The 24,471-nt window shown below is 41.5% G+C and overlaps 1 protein-coding gene across 7 annotated transcripts; it reads right to left on the bottom strand.

The window, feature by feature from the left end:
* Positions 1 to 364: 364 nt before the first annotated feature.
* LOC106737685 (2'-5'-oligoadenylate synthase 1) lies at positions 365 to 23,845 on the bottom strand. 7 transcript variants are annotated; one of them, XR_002089243.2, is made up of 10 exons: positions 23,704 to 23,845; positions 23,077 to 23,302; positions 20,450 to 20,622; positions 18,522 to 18,712; positions 16,689 to 16,849; positions 15,180 to 15,304; positions 13,948 to 14,137; positions 5,131 to 5,340; positions 4,183 to 4,293; positions 1,667 to 1,752 (listed from the first exon to the last, which is right to left on the bottom strand). XR_002089243.2 is itself a non-coding variant. In XM_019483843.2 (9 exons), the coding sequence occupies exons 2-9, from the start codon at positions 23,082 to 23,084 to the stop codon at positions 1,596 to 1,598; spliced, it is 1,215 nt and encodes a 404-aa protein (XP_019339388.1). In that variant the 5' UTR covers positions 23,085 to 23,269; positions 23,704 to 23,829; the 3' UTR covers positions 365 to 1,595. The 7 variants fall into 7 exon arrangements, 6 of the variants coding, with proteins under 6 accessions (XP_019339388.1, XP_019339381.1, XP_059580976.1 ...); XM_019483843.2 differs by lacking the exon at positions 4,183 to 4,293 and having other exon boundaries at positions 365 to 1,752; positions 23,077 to 23,269; positions 23,704 to 23,829; XM_019483836.2 differs by lacking the exon at positions 4,183 to 4,293 and having other exon boundaries at positions 365 to 1,752; positions 23,704 to 23,829.
* Between the last annotated feature and the right edge of the window lie 626 nt (positions 23,846 to 24,471).

A 24,471-nucleotide genomic window follows, 5' to 3' on the forward strand; every position in this document is an offset into this window, starting at 1 on the left:
TATGCAACTGTCTGGCTCTAAGAGTAAAAGTAATACATCCCCTTTTCATTAAGAAAACATTAACCTCTAATAACATGAACCCCTTTATTCAGGGTGGGTTTCAAGTTTGCAATAATTCAGCAAGCGTAATGAGTCTTACACAGCATCAGTACCAGCAAATTACACAGGCTCCATTTTGTATTTATGATGATTATTTTAACTGCCTATTTTACTCCTAATATGGTGGTTAAGCACCACAAAGTATTTAAAATAGCAGAACATGAATGTCAATGTATTGGAAAAACTGTATGTACACTTTTGTCTCTTGGATATGGAAATAAGCACTTGTACTGGACACAAAATGGACAGATCACTTCTGACAAGCTTTTCAAAGCTAAAAGTTTAATTTTTTCAATGTTAAAAGTTTAATTTTTCCTAACAGCTACTTCATTCTAAGGAACGGAATGATCCGTCCATAGAGAAATCAATACAGCTATGCAAAGCCAAAGTAATACTGAAATGATGAAATTCTGCATAACAGCACATTGTGCTACTGCAAAGTAACTGAATAATGTAATGTGCTTTCTGGTGGATACAGCATTCAACTCAGAGGAAATAAATGATGACTACTTTCCCTATTTCTGTTTCCCCCCCCATTTCAGTCATGTTTCTCCCTCACCTTTTGCCTGACCCTGGGAGTGCTGACCCTGCTGCTCAAGCACTTTGGAGCATCAGATCCCTTGCATGTTTGTCATATACTCTTCATCCTGTTTTTCTTTTGTTACTAATCAATATTAGTATTCTAGCAAAACATGCACTCCCTCCAGCTCATCTTCCCAGGGGACTCTTGTGTCGTAGGCCCAATAGTTTATGTTGTACCAATACATCAACAGTCTATCATTACAAACTAAAACTGTTATTGCCTACATAGAATATACAATTGGTAGAGTCTGCATACTAATTTATCTATTCTTTATATTTCATACCTTATTTTGATACTGAACTCAAGAGATACTGATATGTGGTTAGCAAGATTCTCTGGAAATAAATGATGTACTGAGAGAAAGACTATTGTACATCTTCCCTGTATTTATATATTGCAATACAGTGAGTTGCCAGATGTTATGGAGATATCAAATCATCTTAGTGTGCAACCACAGAACTTTTTCAGTGGGACACTTAAGTAAATGATGCTCAAACATTTTATGGCATTCCATTGCTGCCCCGGGGACCTGGGAAGAAAGGACTATAGTAGCTTATAATAACTAAAAGCCAGAGGGCTATAAAATGTTTCCCTCTTTGCTCCAGTGCTTGAACTCTTTACCTTTCCAAGAAGAATTAGGAAACACAACTCTCAGCTCCTTCTTCACAAAGGCATAAAACCACAACAGTAGATTTAATTCCCTGAATAGAATAATGTATTGCATTCAGTTAAATTCCACAGCAATGACAAAAAATATTAGTTACTTTAATTAGTGGACAGACAAAAAAAGATCCTGCTCTCATTCTTTCTGATTTATTCATGTTCCCATGTATTGGAATATTTCTATTAAAAGACTTGAATTATATGCCCTGTTAGACAGGACTTTTACTGACAGTGTCAGCCTGTCTGTTTTTTACCAGCTGTTTGTAAAAAGCCAGGGCTCCTTTGCTGGCACACCATTAAAAAGAGGCTTAAGAAGGCTCCGTCTTGCTACATGAGCCACTTCATCCCAGGCATTGCTGTTCTCACACACATTAAAAGTTGGGTTTGCAGGATCCAAAACAAATGGCCTGAGAGAGAAAGAAAAGATAAGAATCAATATAGATGTCACTACCAAATCTGAGATCCATTTAGTATGACTCAAATATAGTACTGATTTAGATATATAGCCAATGCAGAGTTAGTCCAGTATCATGAGTAAGTAACTGTTTTTATCTTAAAATTAAAGAAAACTGGTGTTTCAAATATATTGTAAAAATCAAGGTAATTGAAGATATATCCGGTGCCTAAAATAAGACATCATTGGATTTTTGCCTCATCTATTCTATTTCTACTTCACTAGTGTCCTTAACAATGATGTAGGTTCCTTCTACACTTTACAATAATTGCATAATTAAGTGGTTAATTGTGGAGACCAGCTATATGTGCAAAGTAGCTATCATGCCATAAAAAGCTCCAATTAGACCTCAAAAATCTGTACTAACTCTACAGCTGGTTGCTATGCAGTTTTAATTTGCACATGTAGCAAGGTCTGCCCCTGTGGCTGGGAGCCCCAATGACTGACCAGGTTCTCAGCCACAGGGGTGCACCATGCTCAGCGAAGACTAGGAGTCCCACAGGTGAGGGTCCCAACAGCACTCCATGGTGCTGGGACACAGTCCCTCAACTGTGGACACTGGGTCCCAGCACTGCCCTGTGATCTCTCAGCCACAGGGGCACCCCACGCAGTCCCAGGGCTGGGAGACGGTAGCTGCTGCAATCCTCCAGCTGTAGGGGCACGCCACACACCCCCAGACTGGGAGAACCCTTAGAGCAACCCCACAATGGGGCTCCCAGCCATGAGTGCCTGCTTCTTGCCAGTGCAGGGGGAGCCTGGGATGAGGCTTCCTCTGCACCAGCAATAAGGTACAATGGAATCTAATACACGATCTCACCGTTATGTCTCCTGCCATGTGCACATGCAGGGCAGAGCCCAGGATCAGGCTCCCCCCTGCACTGGCACTAAGTCATGATGGGATCTAATATGTGATCCCACATTCACACTTCTAGCCATGCATGTGTGATGATTCGTGGATTGCACATTCGAGCCCATCTTGCCTTTATCTGCACGTGTAGAAGGGCTCTTATATCCCCATCCTCCTGCTCCTTCCTTTATGAAGTTATACCTTAAGCAAGCCTCCCAAGAGGCCTGCTTACCCTCTCAATGAGCAAAGAAAGCACAGTTTGGAGTGAATTTGATAATGCATGGGCCATGAAGTTAAGGCAGGAGGAGTTTTGAGCTTTTCATTCTCAACTAATTTTCATTATTGGCATCACATAGCATCATCTGTTTACCTTTTCCAATTTCTCTCTCTCTTCAAGCTAGTATTTAAATAACAAGTATTTTTAATAAGTACATGAAAGAAAAAAAATGGTAGTCATACATGCATATGCAGCTTTAACTGCGTCTCTTGAGCATCTTTCATGATCGTAGTAGCTAGGGTCAGGAGGGACCTGAACAGATCATCTAGCCTGACCCAGATATATCACATTCACAACATTTTCTACAAATTTCAACACGTGCAAGTTCCTGTTATACTGAATATACCGTACACAACTCACTTATATGAAAAGTACAAACTAGATTGTACCTACAAACAGATAAAATATATTAAGGAAGTAATAATGAAAAAATGCTAGGGGATATAGAGTAGTTTGGTTTGCAGATTATAATTAACTACATTCTCTGAATTACTGCTATCCAAAGCTGGAATACTGATTGAAGAGAAAATATGTAGCACAAGTGCTAACAAAATTATTAAAATGCATACTGTAGACCAGAAAAGGAAGTTCAATACTTAAGAATTCTGTCAAGATGCATGAGATTATTAGGACAATATTCATACCATTATAAATATTAAAACTATTATAAAATTTTTGGCATCATGGATATGCAAGGGCAGATCCAGGATTTTGTAAAAGGGAGTGCTGAAGCAGTGATCAACACTTCAGGGGAGGCTGCACTCCTCCTTCCAGCCTCCCCACCACACACTGGGGTGGGCAGACCACACTGTAAAGGCCACAGCCAGAGACATTTTTTAAATCCTGAATCAAGTAAGAATCCTGCCCCACTTTCTTGGTGCCCCCTCCCTCCCCTTCCCTTCCTTTCTTTCCCTCCCCTACCTGCCAAGCCACTGTACCCAGCTGACCCAGGGGTGGGAGAAGCTCCAAAGCTGCTTCTGCTCTGCTCCAGTAGGACTGTACAGGAAGCCGAGCTCAGCTGGAGACAATGGCAGTGGTGAGTGGGTTTCTCCTCCCCAACTGTGCGCCTAGTCTAGTGAGGAACACCCCTGGAGATCAGACAGGGAGGAGGACCATGCAGCTTGACTGGAGAGGCTCTGGGGCACTCTCCCTTTGGGTCAGCAGGGGACAGCAGCAGTGGTGAGTGGGAAAAGGGGATGTGCCTCTGAGAATGATGAGGAAGGAAGGGGGGGGACGGGTGGGCGCACATGGATTCTTACCTGATTCAGTAAAAGTCCCCAGCTGCTGCTTCCACAGCATGGGCCAAAACAGAGGTGCAACCACACAAAAGCACCCCCTACTGATCTGCCCCTCTGTTTATGAAAGGTTTTCTACAAGGAATATGATCAATAGACACAACATGTAATTACAGAATTGAAAATTAACATGCACACAAGACCCGCACAATAATGATCTGTATTACTGTAGAACCCTGGTCGTGGACCAGGACCTCATAGTCCTTCCTAGGCATGATCAAAACAGCATATGAAAAAGAAAAACACCACAAACAAACAGGAAGCTTCACTCTGAAGGATTCTTAATCCCTGCTGACATTCCTGACATTGGCCATAGTATTTGTAAAATCCATAACTTGGAACAAAGACGTTAGCTACCACTGGAAGTGATAGTTTAGCAAACATTTAGCTATTCTATAGCTCTTAGGAGGTCTTCTGAAGGAAGTCATTCTCCTGTAAGGAGAATTCACAGTCATCATGCCCAAACTGTTAAATGTCTCAAATGAATCTTCACAAAATGCAGAGCAGCCTTCTCTCACTCTTTCAGATGTCCTTCCTATAATTAAGTTACTGAAGTCTATTGAGCAGGTGGGAAGCATGTTTCCTTCCCTGTGTATCTGCTTATCAGCCAGTCTGATTACATGGGTTTTGTCCTTCATTGTGCAGCAATATGCGAGAGTGGTCCATGCTCTAAGATGTATGTCACATTGTATACTGAAACCGTAACTATAATTCTAAGGGAAGTGCCCCCAAAACTGTTTTGACACAAACTATGAAGGCACCATGTACCGGTTAAAAAAGACATTTTCATGTTTTAATGGAGGCTTGCTTTGCCTTCCATGAACCTGAGAGGAAGAAAACCAAATTCAGCTATACAGAAATATAAGCATTATGAGTATATTAAAATGATGGCAGAATTCGTCATATTGTTACCTGGTTTGTTTCTTCAACACCTTTTTGAAAGTTGTGCAATGGGGGCTGTAGTGTTTGTACCAAATGATGCAGATTTCAGAATACCGGACCAGGAGTTTTAGAATAGCTCTCATGCCCTGAACAAGGCTGAAAAATATTGGTTTCCCAGCCAGCTGCCAGATGTAGACTGTGATGAGCTCTACAGCATAGCAAGAAGGAAGTCTGCGAAACCTAAATATACACTTAGTGTGTTACAAAGTGAACACAGGAAACTCTTACAAACAAAATGCAAGTAAAACAAACACTAACTAGGAGCAAAAATCACTTCATGCTTCATGTTGCTATTATCTGCTACAAGCATCATATAGCATTCCCTTTCAATGGCAAACAGGAAGGTCTGTTTTATTCTTTCTTATAAAAGAAACCTAATCTGTAAGGGCATGTATAGATAAAACAGGGACCCTAAATTGAAGCAGTGGGTTTTTACAAACACCACTTCAATTTAGGGCCCTTTAAACCCCCATATTATGCACATACCTGAACTTACCTGCCTCTGGTGGTGGGGAGGAGAGGGCGAGCTGCTGGCAGGTGGAGCAGTCCCTGGGCTGCGGGGGCAAGAAGGGGGGAGGAGCCTGGTGCTTCCCTCCATGGCAGTGACGCCCCCCCCCCCCCACCCGGCCCCCATTGGCCCCCAGCTCAGACAGTCCCAGGGGGCACTGCAGCCGCAAAGGAAAGTACCAGGCCCCCATACAGCTCAGGTAGGAGGCAGGCTCCAGGGGAAAACAAAAAGATTGGCTCACTGCTTTTCTTGGGCAGAGCCTGCCTTCCTGGGCTGCTGCCAGGCTGCCTGCACAGGCTTCCTACGGAGCCCCTGAGCTGCAGGTAGCCTGGTGCTTCACTCCACGGCTGTAGGGCAGCAAACTAAATCTCCCTGGAGGAGTTTTAGTTTGCTGCGGCCCAAGTCATTTAAGGTGTATACCACCAAATTTGCAACAGTGACTGGAATTACTGCACAGCATGCCGCTGACACGTGCAAACACCAACACCAGTAAAGCAGTGCAAAAGCATTTAACCCACTTTAAAGTGTTGTGCACACATGCCCCTCATTTCATCTACACACGGCCTAAAAGGGAGAATCAGACATCTTGGAAAAATTAGGAATCCAGGACTAAAAGGGACATCTGAGGTTATGGAGTCCAGTCCCTTCCTATTACAGGCAACCATGTCACATAATCTTCCCATAAAAACATTTAGGCCCAGATTAAAACTAGTTTGTTTTAAGATTGTTCCAGAAACTCACTCCTTTGATGCTTAAACATCTTTGGGTGTCTACAAGTGCTCCTGCAGAGCTGCTCTAATTAAAATGCTGCAGCATCATGTGTATTTCAATGTTCTGCATTTCAAAATGGCCATGGGGCCCTTTAACTAAAGCTCATTTAACAGGTTTTAATTAGTGTCCTTGCTGCCATTTTGAAACACGGGACACTGAATATACAGGATGCTGTAGCACACAGGAGCATCTAATTGGAACACTCCAGCAGACTCAGTTAATTGAGTCTGCTTTAAAATATACTTATTAGAACACGTCAGAGCACGTGTATAGGCACCCTTTGATAGTGTACAAATATGACAAAATCAGGTTCCTTAAAACATTTCCAAAAGATAAAAAAATATATCAAAGAAAAGGAAATTTCATATACTCTCCAGTGTAAATTCCCTGGGGGCTAAAAAGCCATAATTAGAGCTGGTTGAGAATGATTCAATTATTTATATTGTTTTGTTAGAAAATTCCAATCCAAGCAAGTGAATTGTTGGAGCATATACACCAGTTTAAACAACAACATTTCTTCAATCCAGGATGAATTATTTGGTGAGAGAAAGACACCCCAGAATAGCCTAGCAATTAGCCCATGTGATGTGAGAGACCAAAATCCAAACAGAGCCAGAATTTGAATCTTGGCTTCCCACATCACTAGTAAAGGCCCTAATAACTAAGCTTTTGACTATTCTTGTGTGGATTAGAGGGTCCTCCTTGGCCCAATGGATTCTTAACTGTTCCAAAAGGAAAACCTAAAAACACCCACTGTAGAATATCCTCATGGGTAGTGAAGCTGTTTCCACTTTTTTGGTCCTGTGGCGCAAGTCCAGTCCCCACACATGGTCCTACAGTCAATCTCTCCTACCTTCACATACCACCTTAAACCCTTGCTGCCACCTTAATACACGTAAGCATAATGATGCTAAGCACTATCTATGATACAGCTTGGCACTACCTATGCATAGAGACCACACACCATACTAGTAAAATGGATTTGAGAAAACCTGCAAGATATTCCACAAACACTTCAAAATACTATGAGTTCATGACAAAGGACATCATCTGAAACTTAATGAACCTAATGAAAATGAGGGAAAGAGTCTTACTGATTTAAATGGAACTTTTTTTGATATCCCAATGGATCTAGGCATTGTGTATACTTTTTAATGAGAGGGTTAATTTCCCAGTGGGTGGTAGACTTAGTGAGTGCTGGACAATGACCCGCACATCACAACGAGGGACATGCTCAGCTGGGATGGGCTTCACCTGTCCCCCAAAGATAAGCTTGTGTTTTCTTCTAGGTTGGCGGATCTCCTCCGGTGGGCTTTAAACTAGGCTCGTCGGGGGGAGGGAAGTACGAGGGCAGGGGAAGCTGTGGACCACCAAAACCATGTGGCACCCACAAGGACAGACCAGCCTGAAGAAGGAGAACATTGGGAACCTGAAAGCCATGGGGAGGCCAGCACTACAGAACAGGTAAGAAACAAGAAGGTAAGAAACAATGGGCCCCTTGGGACTCGGAGCGGGGGGGGCAGCAAAGGCGCCAGTCGCAGGGCTCAAGTGCCTATATACTAATGCTAGGAGCATGGGGAACAAGCAGGATGAACTAGCGCTCCTGCTTGCACTAAACACCTATGACTTAGTGGGGCTAACAGAAACCTGGTGGGATTCATCCCACGACTGGGCGGTACATATTGAGGGCTATAGATTGTACAGAAAGGACAGGTTGGGGAAGAAAGGGGGGGGGGGGTTGCACTTTATGTCAGTGAGCAATATACATCAACCCTCATCAAGACAGAATCCAAGGTTGAGGAAGTAGAAGGGTTGTGGGTTAGGCTACATGGGGGACAAGGAGAAAGGGATTTGGTGGTAGGGGTCTGCTACAGACCCCCACACCAAGGGGAAGAAATAGATGCAGGGCTCCTGAAGCAACTCTCGGAGACCATAAAAGCTAAAGAGGCGGTAATCATGGGGGACCTAAACTACCCGGACATCTGCTGGGAGACGCAGACAGCAAAGTCCCACCGCTCACGCAGGTTTCTAACCTGTGTACAGGACCTCCACCTGACACAAGAGGTACATGATCCCACTAGGGGGAATGCCATACTGGATCTGGTATTGGCAACAGGGGATGACATGGTAGGGGACCTCCAGATCGGTAGCCATTTGGGAGACAGTGATCACCTAATAATAGAATACAACATAAGACGTCAAGCGGGTAAGGTAACTAGTAGGGTGAAAGTGCTAGACTTTAGGAAAGCTGATCTCAATGAACTCAGGCGATTAGTCAAGGACGCACTGCAGAGTAGGAGTTTTGAAGAGATGGAAGCCCAAGAAGGGTGGCTGTGCCTTAAGGAAACAATCCTTCGGGCACAAAGCAAGACGATCCCCAAGCGAGGAAAAAGAGGGAAAGGGGCCAGGAGGCTTCCATGGCCGACCAGAGAAATCCAGGGCAGCCTAAGGGACAAAAGGGGAGCACATAAAAAGTGGAAACAGGGAGAGATCACCAAAGATGAATATACCTCCTCTGCTCGTGCTTGTAGGGAGGCAGTTAGACGGGCCAAAGCTACCATGGAGCTGAGGATGGCAACCCAAGTAAAAGACAACAAGAAATTGTTTTTTAGATATATAGGGAGTAAAAGAAAGGCCCAGGGAGGAATAGGACCCCTGCTAAATGAGCAGAAACAACTGGTGACGGACAGGGGGGACAAGGCTGTACTCCTCAATGAGTTCTTTGCCTCAGTGTTCCTAAGTGAGGGGCACGACAAGTCTCTCACTGGGGTTGTAGAGAGGCAGCAGCAAGGCGCCAGACTTCCATGCGTAGACCCTGAGATGGTGCAGAGTCACTTGGAAGAACTGGATGCCTTTAAGTCGGCAGGCCCGGATGAGCTCCATCCGAGGGTGCTGAAGGCACTGGCCGACATCATTGCAGAGCCACTGGCGGGAATATTTGAACGCTCGTGGCGCACAGGCCAAGTCCCGGAGGACTGGAAAAGGGCTAACGTGGTCCCCATTTTCAAAAAGGGGAGGAAGGAGGACCCGGGCAACTATAGGCCAGTCAGTCTCACCTCCATCCTTGGTAAAGTCTTTGAAAAAATTATCAAGGCTCACATTTGTGAGAACCCAGCAGGGCAAATTATGCTGAGGGGAAACCAGCACGGGTTTGCGGCGGGCAGATCATGCCTGACCAATCTAGTCTCCTTCTATGACCAGGTTACGAAACGCCTGGACACAGGAGGAGGGGTGGATGTCGTATACTTAGACTTCAGGAAGGTCTTCGATACGGTATCCCACCCCATACTGGTGAACGAGTTAAGAGGCTGTGACATGGATGACTACACAGTCCGGTGGGTGGCGAATTGGCTAGAGGGTCGCACCCAGAGAGTCGTGGTGGATGGGTCGGTCTCGACCTGGAAGAGTGTGGGCAGTGGGGTCCCGCAGGGCTCGGCCCTTGGACCGATACTCTTTAATGTCTTCATCAGTGACTTGGACGAGGGAGTGAAATGTACTCTGTCCAAGTTTGCAGATGACACAAAGCTATGGGGAGATATGGACACACCGGAGGGCAGGGAACAGCTGCAGGCAGACCTGGATAGGTTGGACAAGTGGGGAGAAAACAACAGGATGCAGTTCAACAAGGAGAAATGCAAAGTGCTGCACTTAGGGAGGAAAAATGTCCAGCACACCTACAGCCTAGGGAATGACCTGCTGGGTGGCACAGAGGTGGAAAGGGATCTTCTAGTGGACTCCAAGATGAACATGAGCTGGCAGTGTGACAAAGCCATCAAAAAAGCCAATGGCACTTTATCGTGCATCAGCAGATGCATGACGAATAGGTCCAAGGAGGTGATACTTCCCCTCTATCGGGCGCTGGTCAGACCGCAGTTGGAGTACTGCGTGCAATCCTGGGCGCCACACTTCAAGAAGGATGCGGATAACCTAGAAAGGGTCCAGAGAAGGGCAACTCGTATGGTCAAGGGCCTGCAGACCAAGCCCTACGAGGAGAGACTAGAGAAACTGGACCTTTTCAGCCTCCGCAAGAGAAGGTTGAGAGGCAACCTTGTGGCTGCCTATAAGTTCATCACGGGGGCACAGAAGGGAATTGGTGAGTATTTATTCACCAAGGCGCCCCCAGGGGTTACAAGAAATAATGGCCACAAACTAGCAGAGAGCAGATTTCGATTGGACATTAGGAAGAACTTCTTCACAGTTCGAGTGGCCAAGGTCTGGAACGGGCTCCCAAGGGAGGTGGTGCTCTCCCCTACCCTGGGGGTCTTCAAGAGGAGGTTAGATGAGCATCTAGCTGGGGTCATCTAGACCCAGCACTCTTTCCTGCTTATGCAGGGGGTCGGACTCAATGATCTATTGAGGTCCCTTCCGACCCTAACAACATCTATGAATCTTTCATATAGGATGTTGTTTCATATTATTCACTATGCAGAACAGAGTGCAGATCTGAATCATAATGCATACAGTAAGCACAATACTGTTCTGTATACATTTTTTTTAAACTGATTAATCTTCAACATAAATGGGACATTTATTACAGCATAAATAAATTATTAGGTGGAAATTATTTCCTAAGCATTTATGATAAACGATAATATTAAATAATTTAATGAAAGTGGCTTTTACCTCCCGCAAACATGAAGGGAATTTGAATCCACCAAAGCAAGAGCAGTGATTTGATACAGCAAGGAATTCGCCACTATCAAAACAATCACTTCCTCTCAATGTCAAGGAAAGGTCATTCTCTAGTGAAACGTAGCATACAGAGATAGTAGAAACCTGCCAGCTCATCTATTGTATACCCTTACTAATGTAACACAAATAGCACTGTGGTATTCACAATTTTTTTCACCTTATCACTTCTTGGTCACTTTCTCCACCACACACAAGATGCACAGAACCCTTCACTTATGTATCATCACTTGATTCAGCATGTGGAGCTTACTCTCAGATCCACACAAGACTTGGGGACCAGATTTCCTACCAGTACCCTCAGGACTACAAGAAAATGTCATATGTACCTCTCTGCACCAGCATGGGATCTGGCAACTAGCAGAAAGAGGAAGAGTATTTAGCTTTCTTGGAGAAAACAGCCTTAATTTCCACTGAGGTCTTCATAAAAGATGTGTCTCAGTAGGCTGCAGAGGAAACACCTTGAACCACTAAAAAGGTCATGGTCATAGTTCCTCAATCACCAGCAGCACCCTCCTCCCCACTTTTTCATTTGAGGAAGCTGGTGATATGGCTCTTGATGTGCCTTCCTTCATAGTATTTTTCCTGCAACTGCAAACCCAGAAGCAAATCCAGTCCATATGCCCACATAACTATGAGTCGCTAACTATGAGTCAGAGTTCTGCTATTACCTGCTAAATTTGTATGAATTTCTGGGAACATAAACTTGTGCTGAAATTGGTGAAATTATTTAATGCAGTGACTAAGCATTCATTAATTATTTCCTGCATATGAGATGTCTCTGACTGTTGTTCTTCTTACCCCTCATAGTATATTGTGTGATATGGTATGATAAAATGCTTAGATATTGTATTGGAAAACAGTATGATTGCTGGGATTTTTCTGAATGAATTACAAGCTTGGAAATGGATCATTTGTGTGGATCACATCTCAGAACAGGAGATCGGCAGCAATTAGAACACCAAATTGCTTCTACTTTAATATTACATAGTGTTACATACTTCTTCATTTAACTGCTCTACTAAAATGGACTGAAAGGGGAAAAATACAGGGTTTTAGAAAAATATAAAACTATCATAAAGTAGGGCTGTGTAAAGCTTCAGTCGCTGATTCAATTCAGAGGAGATTAGGCCCGATTCAGCAGCTGATTCTCTGAATGGGAATTGAATCAGGAGACCTATTAAACTCTAAATGGAATTGGAAGCCTCCAATTCAATTCAAAGAGATTCGGAGACATTCAATGATTTGGATGTAGACACAGCTTTATATGGTTTTTTTCTACATACCTCAAGGTACCAGGCAGTTTGTGAACACTGAGATGGTGGGGCAGATGGAGCGTCCCACAGGAGCACAGGGGGGATCCCCAACGTGCTCGGTGGTGAACCTGGAAGTGAATCAGAAGCACTTCTGGTCCACTTCCGGGTCCACTGCAGAGTACACAGGGGACCCCCTGCCTTCCTGGCTTGGCAACTGGTGTCTCCTGGGTCTGGGGGGGCACCTGGGATCCCCCCAATGGCCGATTGCCGAGCCAGAGGGGCACAGGGGGGTCCTCTTCATGCTCAGTAGTGGACCTGGAAGTAGTGGACCAGAAGTACTTCCGGTCCATTTCCGGGTCCGTGGCAAGCATGTGGCGCCCCCCACCCTACTACCCCACCGCGCTCCTGTGGGATGCTGCATCTGCCCCACCATCTCAGCGTTCACGAGTCATGCCTGGTACCTCGAGATATGTAGAAAAAAACATTTAAAGCTGTGTCTATGGTCGAATCGCTGATTCTCTGAATCAGAATTGAATCTTCAGATTTGGATTCGGCCGAATCAAATCAGGACAGCGATCTAAATCAGTAAATCGAATCACTGTCCCCAAAATAGGGCTGAATCCGAATCCAAATCGAATATGGCCCACTTTGCACACCCCTATTATAAAAATGGGCTTTGTAGAGTAAGAAAAAAATTAAGCTGCTTTAAAAGAATCTAAATGGATGTCAGAGACTTATTTCTGGAAAAAAACAGGAGAAAAAGAGAAGGCAAAGAATCACCTGAAAGTCAATGGAAACAGAAGTACAGAAGTGGGAGCAATCTAAAGAGTCTAACCTGGGGTGAATTTATTAATTTATCCTCAAAAGGTCCTTATAGAGGAGCATATTATCATTGCTCATTTTATAAACAAGATTATATTATATTCTCATTTTATAAATAAAGTTAAAGTAGCTTGCTCCAGGTCATAAAGGAACACTAGTGACTATTTGGCAACTGAACCCAAGATCCAGTGGGTCTGATCCAGAAGTCACCCTTCCCTTGCTTTGCCTTCCAGAATATACATACCTCCTACATACTAAACTAATTGCTCTGATTACTGGTATAAAAGAAGTCAGCACAAGTCCCATATTTTAGAAAGCTCAGCCTAGTCAACCATATTTGCTTTACACATAGCTATTCTGTTTGGCTGAAAGGACTTTGGAAATAGTGTTAAAAAATCCCAATCATGCATTTGTTAAATCTGTCACACAGGTCTCAGAGATAGGGAGTCTTCTATCCCAGTGAATAACCTTAACCATAACAGAACCGCAAGACTGCATATTAATGGTGCTAACATAGCTGTGGAGTATTTTCTTTTCTCCTCCTCCCTCATCTTGGCACGAGATGCTGCATAATCATATCACAGTCTGGACTGGACTTAAAACAGTCATTAATATGTCATGGTGAAACATGATATAGGTATCTCGTGCATCATATGTGTTTTACAGTACTTTGCTGTTCATTAAAAAAGGGGAGTTAAAAGGAGGGAAAGGCCTACCTATTATTCAGCTGTTAGTACATACCTATTTTGTTCCGTTGGCATAGCAAATGAAGTCCTGAACCAATACTTAACCAAGCGTATCAGATCCTTCACCTGCACAGTGCATTCCTTGATAAACTCAACCTGGTATGGCAGCAGAGACATCGTGTACAGCTGGATTTTGTCAGTATCGTGGCAGAGATAGAGATTGTGGTAAAAGCTCCATTTTAAACCTGTTAACCCCAAGAGATACAGAATGCCACAATGATTCTTTCTTCCCTACTATTTTGTTTCATCAGATGTAATAGTGAAGCTGAAAAACCTACTATGAAGTCCTTTCATATATCATACAAGCCAATAAAATTAACAGAGCTCTCCTATATCCAAATAAAATTAAATTTACTTCAAGTCAGATAAAAACACATTAAACCCAGAAACATTATTTAAAAAATATTATGTTTAACCAATCTAATCTTTTATGTACGAGGATTATGCTAAAGCTGCTTTGTTCACCTAAACATATTGCAAAACTGCTTAATATATTGCCTTTGATTGACAGCAATTATGTACCTGCATATATGGGGTTAAAATAATACTTTCTACTGAGTTATAATCTGATTTTTCTGTCATTTTAAATCATTGCATAATCTGTCTACAAAACAGAAAATCATAAATGTACCTTTTTTTAACCAACTTAAGCCAAAATCTTTCAATACACGCATGAGTGGCAAAATGAGTGCCTGGTGCATACATCATTTTTCTGACTTTGTACAGCTAATGTTTATGCAGTCAGCTGTAGAACTATCTACTTGTTTGCATAAGAACCTGATTTATATATGTGACAGCCATCACTGTGAGGAATTACTCTGTATCAAAATCAAACCTTTTGCACTAAGTCAAGATTAATGGTTTTCACACATGGAAGTTGTCAAAAAGAGATATCACATAAATAGAATGGTATGAAATTAGTATAGTATGGTATAGTATAGTATGTCACATATAGTATGGTATGACATCAGTTAAAAGAAATCTCATAAACTTGCAGCTAAGTACACCATATACAAGAGGCTGTTTAAGTACGGCAATACCTCTGCCCTATGTGAGTGTGTTTTCTGGGGATGGATAGGTGCATCATATCATATCATATCAATATGGAATCAAAGAGATTTACTATAATTAGTATGTGGCAAGGCAAAAAGATTATGTCCCTCAAAACCAAATACTGTAGCTGTCAAGACTGAGGTAGTCCTAAAACAAGTTTCATTGAACACCTACCTGTTGATGGCGCAGGCCCCAGCATTTCATAACAGGGCATGATATCAAATGAGTGACTGTGGAGATTCTTATAGCGCTTGAAATTAAATCGTAAGGAGAACTGGGTCCTTTTCTTCATCGTTATCCTAACATAAGCATTTTTAATAAAACATTACTTAACCATAATATGGAGGGGAGGTAGTAGGTAAGGGTTCAGCTATATAGAATTGTGGATGTAGATAAATGACTGGAAAGTCTCTCTTAATGCACATGAAAAAAAACACATACATGCAAAAGAAAGGAGAAAGAGTTGAAAAGGAGAAAAGGCAAAATATTTGAGTGAATGAGTAAAGAGAAAGAGACTGAAACAAGGGGAAAATGTTGGGTGGAGAAAGAAGAAATGAAGTATAAAAAAACCCAAGTAAATTAATGTGCATTTATATAAACAGAATAAATGAAAGAAGATAATGGAATACAATATATGCCCAATAGGAAGAATCAAAGCAATACGATGAAGATACGAAAGCAGAAAAATAGTAACAAAAATGAAACCACGCTATATTTAGAAAATGTCTTGGAAACTGTGAGAAAAAAATTGAGACAGACAAACAGTTAACCTGAGCCAAGTGTTATTATTTCCAAAACAAACTCTACAGAATTTCTGTTCCTCATGATTTTTTTTTTCTAATTGGAATGAAACCACTTTCCTGAACACAGAAAAGTCCCGAGGAGCAGTAATTCCAAGTTTGGAGGAGATCTATCTGCAATTTCATAATCTGTTACTCAAAAGGAATATTTTTGTAGTTTCCAGAATGGAACAGGGTTAAATAAGATTAGAAGATGAGAAGTGAACCAAACTGGCCAAGAAAGACAGGATCCTTAACAGGTTTTATTTCGAATTAGGCTGGATTGCCACTGGAGGAAAATTCATGAGGGCGCACCCTTTGCTTTTCATGCTTTACTTCCAGAAACCCAGAGCCTAGAGATCGTATTTCCACAACACATTCTTTTCCTGGCTAGGAGACACAGGATTCCCCTTAACCCTAGGTCTGCTGCCTTCAGGAGTTGTCCTTATGGATCACCAGGGATCACAATAAGGCAAAAGCTAAAAAAAAAGATTCTTGGGTATTTGTTTCTACCTTGAATAGAGCTTACTTTGCCCATGAGTAGTCAACAAAGTGGGGGGAAGGGCAATACTTCCCAGTATTGAAAAGCAATATGTGTTGAGTCCAGCTCAGTTGTCTACCATCACACTATAAAGTGAGAGAGTGAAGGGTGCAGGTGGGAGAAAAGGGGAATCATGATGGTTCTGACAAGATACCATTTAAGTCTTTAATGGGGATTTTAGCTATGGCTTTATTGAGAAGCACAGCTTTATCTTGTGCCAGTTTTCTATTTTGGCTATTATGTTGTGATTTTACTGCTGCGGAGTAGGCAGACCTGTAAAGCTCATCCTGAGATGGCAGTGTGACATCCAGCATAAGAAAAATTCCTGATACAGAGACTATACCCAACCATTTTGATTCAAACCTGCTGGCCCATGAAGACTTCTTCAGTCTTTTTCCTAAATCATCTATAACTTCTGGCAATTTCTTTTTGCAGTCCTCCAGATTTTCAAAGGCTTCACTAAATAGCACTATATCAACATCTGACCAGACTTGAGTATCCGTTCCTTTTATATACGAGCCTCCCTGTAACATAAGAGATTGCCAGAAAGATGACTAATATTTTCCCCTCTTGACAAAACATTTCCCTTTTGCTGGCTAACCAGGCTTTGGATGCCCTTTAACTTCTCGTGCCCAGCTACATGAAAGCAGTTTATTGCCTCATGTTACAAAAGTGTAATGGAATTTGGGCCCCATGCAGAGGTCTTTCTAAATAGCTTTGGGTTATTAACAGAGTTTAAAGCACCATTGTCTGTTTCTACCTTAGGGATAGAGGGATTGGGTTCAATCCCCACATTGCAAGACCACATCATGGCTTGCTGGGTGGGGTTTTTAATATGGTGTGGCCTTATTTATAGTCTCCAGTTATGCTGAGCTGCCATTAAGAGTAGGAAGAGACAGCCAGAGCCTTGATGAAATTGGGTATCAAATATATTTAATTTTCTAACAGAGGTGCTTCTTAGTCACTATTCAACTTGCTACCCAATAAAACTGCATCCTGTATGACAAATATCTTCTCCTGTTTTTATCAAATATATTTTAAAGGAGACATATCTATCCATGAAGACATAGATTTATGCTTGAGATTTATTCCTCACTACAAACCCTGCAGTGAAGTATAAGAAGTCCAACTAAGCAAACCTTAACTCAATGCAATGAACTTGTCCTTTTGCATTTGGTATTGAATGAGCATTTTTATAACAGTAGATTGGCCCTTCTGCCACTAAAAGTTGTCTATAATTCGTAGACAAACTAAGTCCATTTCTTAATATGCAGATGCCTGTGTCAAAAATCACCACTAATACTAGAAGAGAAGCTTTGGGTGGAACAGGCATGACGGCTGTATGTCCTCTTCCCTGCCCTGCCAGAAATGGCCTCTGCATACCAGAACAGAGGGGTGTTGGGCTGAGGAAGCTGGTACAGGTTCTGTCTGTGCTATACCAGTCCTGCAGGGATATAATGGGCTTCAGTCTCTATGGAAGTCATTTCAGCAGTTTCCAGAACATTAAATGGGCCAGCAATATGCCTTATATAAAATAGTATGAAAACAAATTTGTCCAATTAAACAGATGCTCTAAAAGAGCCACTGCAATTATCAGGGAGAAGACATAACATGCTAGATGCACTTCAGAGACAAGCAACTTGTGAATTCTGTCTTTCAGTACTAGTCTTCTACAGAAAGATCAAACCCTAGCAAAATACAGAAAATTCAAATAATGCTCAGGGTTAGTCCTTAAATCTAAACCATGAGGAAGTTCAGCATTTATAAACTTTCTCTCACTGGACTCTGCCAATGCAAGATGAGCTTATGAGACACATTTATACAGGCTGCAATGGAACAAGAGAAGAAACTACTATTATTTCTTCTCTTAGGACTCTCATAGATGTGCAGCGAGGCTGCTCCAATGTGCTGTAAATCGATTAATCGCGTCTGCTGGAGAGCAGAAATTAACATGCTCCAGCAGCCTCCAGCTTCACCTGTATTAGCATTCCCATACTGAAAAATGGTGGTAAGGTGCTTTAAACTAAAACTCATTCAATGAGCTTTAGTTCAAAGCACCCGTCGCCATTTTTCAGTGCGGAGACACTGATGCATGTGAATCTCGGGCATGTTAACTAGCGCAGACAACTGGTTAAAGCACCTCCCCCACGTCCCAGATCACATCTATAAATGCTCTTAGAGCCCAAAAATGGTTACCTTGATTAGACGAGCTACTGGCAATGGGAAGTATTCCTTGATCACACTAATAATTGCCTCTATTTCTACAGCACAGGCAAGGCTCACAGGGCCTGAGATAGGTCGAAGCTTTTCTTGCACAAATGCTTGTAATTCTTGTGGAGTTCTATACTCCAAGATGTTCCCAGGTGAAAACCCAGTGGACATTTGAGCTGTAGGGAAAAAAAATTAAAGTTTGATCATTAATATTTACTAGAAAGAATCTCTCATTTCTTGGTCTCTCATATCACTTTTTCAAATTAAGTTGAATTTATCTCCTGTGGGGAGATGCTAAGAAAGTCTCCTGTACAAGCTTGCATATTCGTTAGCTGGCCTATTCATGGCAACACATGATCAATTACACATGGATCAGATTTGTAAAGTTTCAGTTTTTAATCACATGCTTGTGCAATAAATCAGGTTTTTATTTCTTACTGATTCATCTTACTGCTTCTGATTTAAGGGGGTTAAGCATTTTGATTTGGCCAGACCTAGGAGGCATTTACTTTCCAATGCAGCCTTTGAATTGTTTAGTTACTTCTTATAGTAGGCTGGGAGACATGAAGATGGCCTGCTGAACACAGCACACTTCTTGAATGTTTTGCTTATTTGCACAAGTGTGTTCAGACCCTGGAACCCCTTGCACTCGATGTTTGCTCCCTCAAAGATGTTTAGGAACCCATTTGCACAGGATAAAATGGAATAACCTGATACACATATTACAGTGGTTCCCAACCTTTTTTTGCCGTGACCCACCACTGGAAGCGGAGTGCAGTAGCGGCTGTGGTGGCTGCCCGGGGGCAGGGGCGAGGGAGCTCCCAGCACACGGCACGACTCATCTTTTGTGTGTGGCGCCGCTGGCATTGCCCCCATGACCCTCATTTGGGTCGCGACCTAAGGTTGGGAACCGCTGATATATTATGAGCCCACATACACATATAGCTATTCTATAACCTTGAGGTAAAAAAAAATTAGAGATCAAAGAGCAGTTTGTGGTCATGGTAACTGGCTATAGACACCCTTTAAAAATACCAAGTTATGCTTCATTACTGTATGGTGGTTATTTATTTAATATGGCTACAGCCTTTATGCCCAAAATGTTCTAAACTGTAGGGTGTCTTTTCTGATGGTATCTTAGGCAAGCTCATCTATTCAGTTTTTTTAAAAGGCTTTAAATTAAAACCTCACATATGAACTCTCTGCAAGTATGTAAAGAATGTCAACAACTTGACCAAACACGAAATAAAGAACTCCAAATGAACTTTCATAAACCAGAGAAGTACAAACCATGGATTATGAACTTAATACACAAGTTATTTCTTGCCTATACCCCAGTCAGTGCTTAAAACAACAAGCAAGTTAGAAGAGGGAAGACGGGTCCAAACGCAATCTCATCAATGAACATAAACTAACAAAGATGTAGATTTTCAATATACTTTTTTCATACTTTTGTATAAATGTATTTACTTCTGGAACATTGGTCTTAATATCCCTTTGTTTATACAAAAATATCTGTGCCTATCCCTTTAGACATTCTCAAAACAAATAGTATTATATTTCATAACTTATCCAGACACCACCAAAAATAATACTGCAATTATGATCATCACCAGGAGGATTATTCCTAATCGCTTTCTTATGAAATCACTAATGGCAGACTATCTGATCAGAAGACATGTTGAGAACTTTAATTCCTACTGACTCTACCTCACATAGAAAACAGGCAACTCCCCCATCAAACTGAGTCTGTCAAAAAAGAAGCTGATTTAAGTTGATGAGCAGTCAAGACAAAAGAATTATTATGGGAAAGGTCTCTTTAAAGGAAGAGTTTGAGGCTTATTCGTCAGTGCCCTACTCAGATGGCTATCTGTACAACAGAACAGTCTGCTTGTTCTGAGCAACAGTGGTACCTTTTTTGCTGGCTGTGAAATGATGATCTTGTTCCTCATGGTGCTCTCTACTGTGGATTGTTCCAAACTGCCTTCGGCACATCCTACAGGAGGTTGACACCTCTCTGGCCACAAATTTTGCTTCCCTTTTCTGAGGCACATCCCAGCAACACACTGGTTTCTCACTGGTTGTCCTTTCATGGTTCACCGGTTAAAGCAAAGATGTAGCAAAGATGTACACTGAGTTGGAAGTACCTTCAGGAGCACATTCAAGGCAAAATTTTCATTTTAAAGCACAGCATGAAGAGGGAGGGTAGACAGGAGACTATAGAAAGCACACGGGGCGCATCTACATGAGACATTAATTGCAGAGCTGCCTAATTAGCTCTGCAGTAAAGTCTCTGCCTCTACTCATGTGATCCTATTAGGCTGCAGTAAACAAATAAACTCCACCGTAAGATAGTACTTGTATTTAGTACAAGTACTAATAGTAGTACCTGTACTGAATACAAATACTTGTACTTTAATACAAGTACTATCCTATGGCAGAGTTATTTACTGCACAGCACCCCATGTGTAGACACTGACAGTGCTGACTGGGGCACAAGGGTGCTTCAGTGCAGTGGCTGCCTGCTGGCTAGCCCCATACTCTATCATCCTTGTGGCCCAGCAGCCTCTTCGTAGCACACTGAGCTAGGTCGGAGCAGCCCCAGGATGGGGGGTTGACCCTCCCTGCTCCCCTGCCTTCCAGGGTTGCTTCGACCCAGCTCAACATGTTGCAGTCCAGGGTGTATGTTCAAACACAGTGCCTGGGAGAAATAATTTTGGACGCAATATGTCAGAGTTTATTGCTGCAGGTTAATTGCACATGTAGACATGCTGGCAGAGGATTACTGATAGTAGTAATAATAAAACAGCAATAGCTTCAATAGTACCAGACTGAAGATGCAACTGTGATGATCCAGGAAATATGCAAGAGGCAAGGATTTTTGTGGGTGACATCTTTTATTGGGGTAACTCTATGTTTGGGATGGACTTAGATGATCTTTTAGGTATCATACACCTGAATCCTTGCCTCTAGCAATAGTTTCAATAACTTCATTTTAAATACTATCTTGGAGCTTGCTACAATTTTCAATAAAATTAGGAATTAGTTCCATCCTTTAACAGAATTCTCCAAATACCTCTTTTATCAGTAAATAAATTATGGACATTCGTTATATAAAAATTGCTTGGAACTCAAAATACATCATCATGAGCATGCTCTCAACATTTAATTAGACTACTTTAATAAATGAACTTCTTCAGAGAAAAGAGACTGAATCCACATGTGGTTTTAAGAACATGAAAGTACTATTCTTATCTTCTTTGTGGTGGTTTACTTTCAAAGATATTTTAATGTAACTTTGTTCTCTAGCAAGTATACGCTAAAGCTATTAAACACATAGAATGAGAGACCAAGTGACAGACAAACATAAATAAAAGCTTATACTGGATGTAATAGTCAATAAGAACATCAGTGTGTACAAGCAAAAAGAGATTTTTTTCTGGGTTTCTCAGGATTATTAAATATAGCTTTATGGGTCACATTCATCTCAAGGGATTCCTGAGATGCCTTACAAAGTATTTATATTAGGTCCATGTGCGAGGCTGCTATACTGAGATATTTGTGATACTATAGGTTTCCCCTGTGGTATTTGCATGTTTGAACATGGGGCCTGGGAGAAATAAACTTGGACGCAGTATGCCAGAGTTTATTGCTGTATGTCAATTGCACATGTAGATGCGCCTGCAAAGGATTACTGATAGCAGTAATAATAAAACAGCAATAGCTTCAATAGTATTGGAGTGATGATGCAACTGTGATGATCCAGGAAATATGCAAGAGGCAATGATTAAGAGGCAAGCTGAATGTTGACTTTTTAATAGTGACTACAGTAAATAAAAGCAACACTTTCTTGGTGGAGAGATGCAGTCAGTTGGTCTAGAACATAGAGCTGCATTCCATTTTTGGAAACTTGACAAATCAGATGAATAAAGATTCAAAGGAGCTAATGGCAGGTAAGGGATAAACAATAAAATAGTTATTTTCTAAGTGTCTTCTAACAAAAAACATACTGTACATTTTTTCCTGTAAGAGTTCCCATAAATGCCAGAGTAAAGATTCTTCTGTCAAGTCTGATTCTGACAGAACTTTCATTAGGCCAAGAAGTTTTCTTCAACTTCCTTTATAGTTTTTATATGAAGTGTGATAGAGTTTCCTATCCATGTGTGCTACAGTTCATCTATGCTAATGCTTCAAACTAAATCACCATAATGTTTGACTTTGGAGTGATACAAGTACAACATCCAGAAGAGGACTTACAAAAACTAGAGTATCCTTTGCACGTCCTGAGTCCACAATAATAATAAAAGAATACTCTTCAGTTATTTTCTCAATCAGTCTACTAACACAAATTTTTATTTCTATAGTACAGTCAAACTTTCAGGTTTCATATGTATTTAAACATATATATTTCTTTTGTAAGATGTACTCTCAGTTCCAATATAAACTTTAATTCAAAAGTTAATATATGCAAAAGGAAAGAGATAGGAAATGAATGAAATGTGTGCTAGGAGAAAAAAGAATCAGGGCCAAACAACCTCACCTCTTCATGATTCTGAAGCATCTCTTTTAAAACTTCTTTACCACATTTTTCACAACTAATTTTTCCAAGGTGCTTAGCTTGGAAATGATACCTCAAGGCTGTACGGCTGATGAAATCATTTCCACATTGCTCACAATTGTAAGACTTGAGCGACCACATCTTTTACAAAAAGGAATAAAGGAAGTAGATTTCACTGCAGAGAAACAAGAAAGGGAGACATATCCATCTGAAAGACAGAACCAAACGACTATACTGAGCTGTGGTAAGGAAGTTAGTACAAAACATATAGCACAAATCAATACAATAATTTCCAAGATTGTTTTAAAACATGGTTAGTCTTACAGCCTGTAAGCAGATGCTGTTAAACAATTAGCAACCCATTACTACTAACTTCTGGTGTACAAAAGACAGCCCCCCCCCCCCAATTAACCAGTTTAAATATTTTCTGAAACGTGAGTTGCACTGAAGCACCAGTTTCTGTCCATTATTTTTTCCATGCATACTTTATTCAAAGAAGTTTATCCCATAGAAAGAAAAAAAATCCAGAAAAGCCCTTTTACTTTTTGCAAAATACATAATTATTTATATATACTTATACATTTTAAAAAGGGAGCTAATCACTTTTACCTCTGCAAAGAAACATTCAGTGTCCATTTCATAGCAAGTGTTTTTCTTTCTTCGTTTCCCAGTTACAGTCACTTGAAAGGACTGAAAGCATTTCTGGCCCCAGCCCTCAGAACCTAGGAATTATGGGGCATGTAGTTTTTCCATGTTGCCATAATGAGTCTATTTCATCATTCTGCTGGGGTCAGAGTTTTCAAAAGCAGGAAGATGCCTGTTCTGTAGCTAATGCTACCACTTTGACCCACACAGCTCTTACAGGTTGTCTACATTGGGAAAGATTAATAGGCAAATCAAGTATCTACTTGATGCAATCTATAGCAAGAATAAAAAACAAACGCCAGGAAACATTTTGTGTGCACACACGTGCTCGTAATTGCAAGCTACTTTCCATCCAATATTCTATCCAAAACCTCGCTTCTCAGATTCTTCTCAGAGTTATGCTAAAAGTGTTCCTTTAGATATTTCTGGGATTTCCTTGCTGTCTTCCTTGCCTTTGCTATTAGACCTATGCAACTGTATGGCTCAGGCATGTATGCGGTTTTATCCTTGAGCAGTGATTTTCCACTATTTCAATTATCACTAACCAGAAGAGCATTAAATTGCTCCCTAGTTTAGTTTAATTGGAAGGTGACTACTATTTGCAGCAGCTTCAATAAAGGACATGTCAAGCTTGGAAGGCACAATTAAGTGGAAAAGAAAGAAAAGCTTTTGTCAAAGGTATAGCCTTTAAAAGCTCATGCCTCTCTGAATGAGTTAGATGCCACCCTGCCC

This window comes from Alligator mississippiensis, chromosome 3, assembly GCF_030867095.1.
Source record: "Alligator mississippiensis isolate rAllMis1 chromosome 3, rAllMis1, whole genome shotgun sequence".
In the NCBI taxonomy this organism is placed as follows: domain Eukaryota; kingdom Metazoa; phylum Chordata; order Crocodylia; family Alligatoridae; genus Alligator; species Alligator mississippiensis.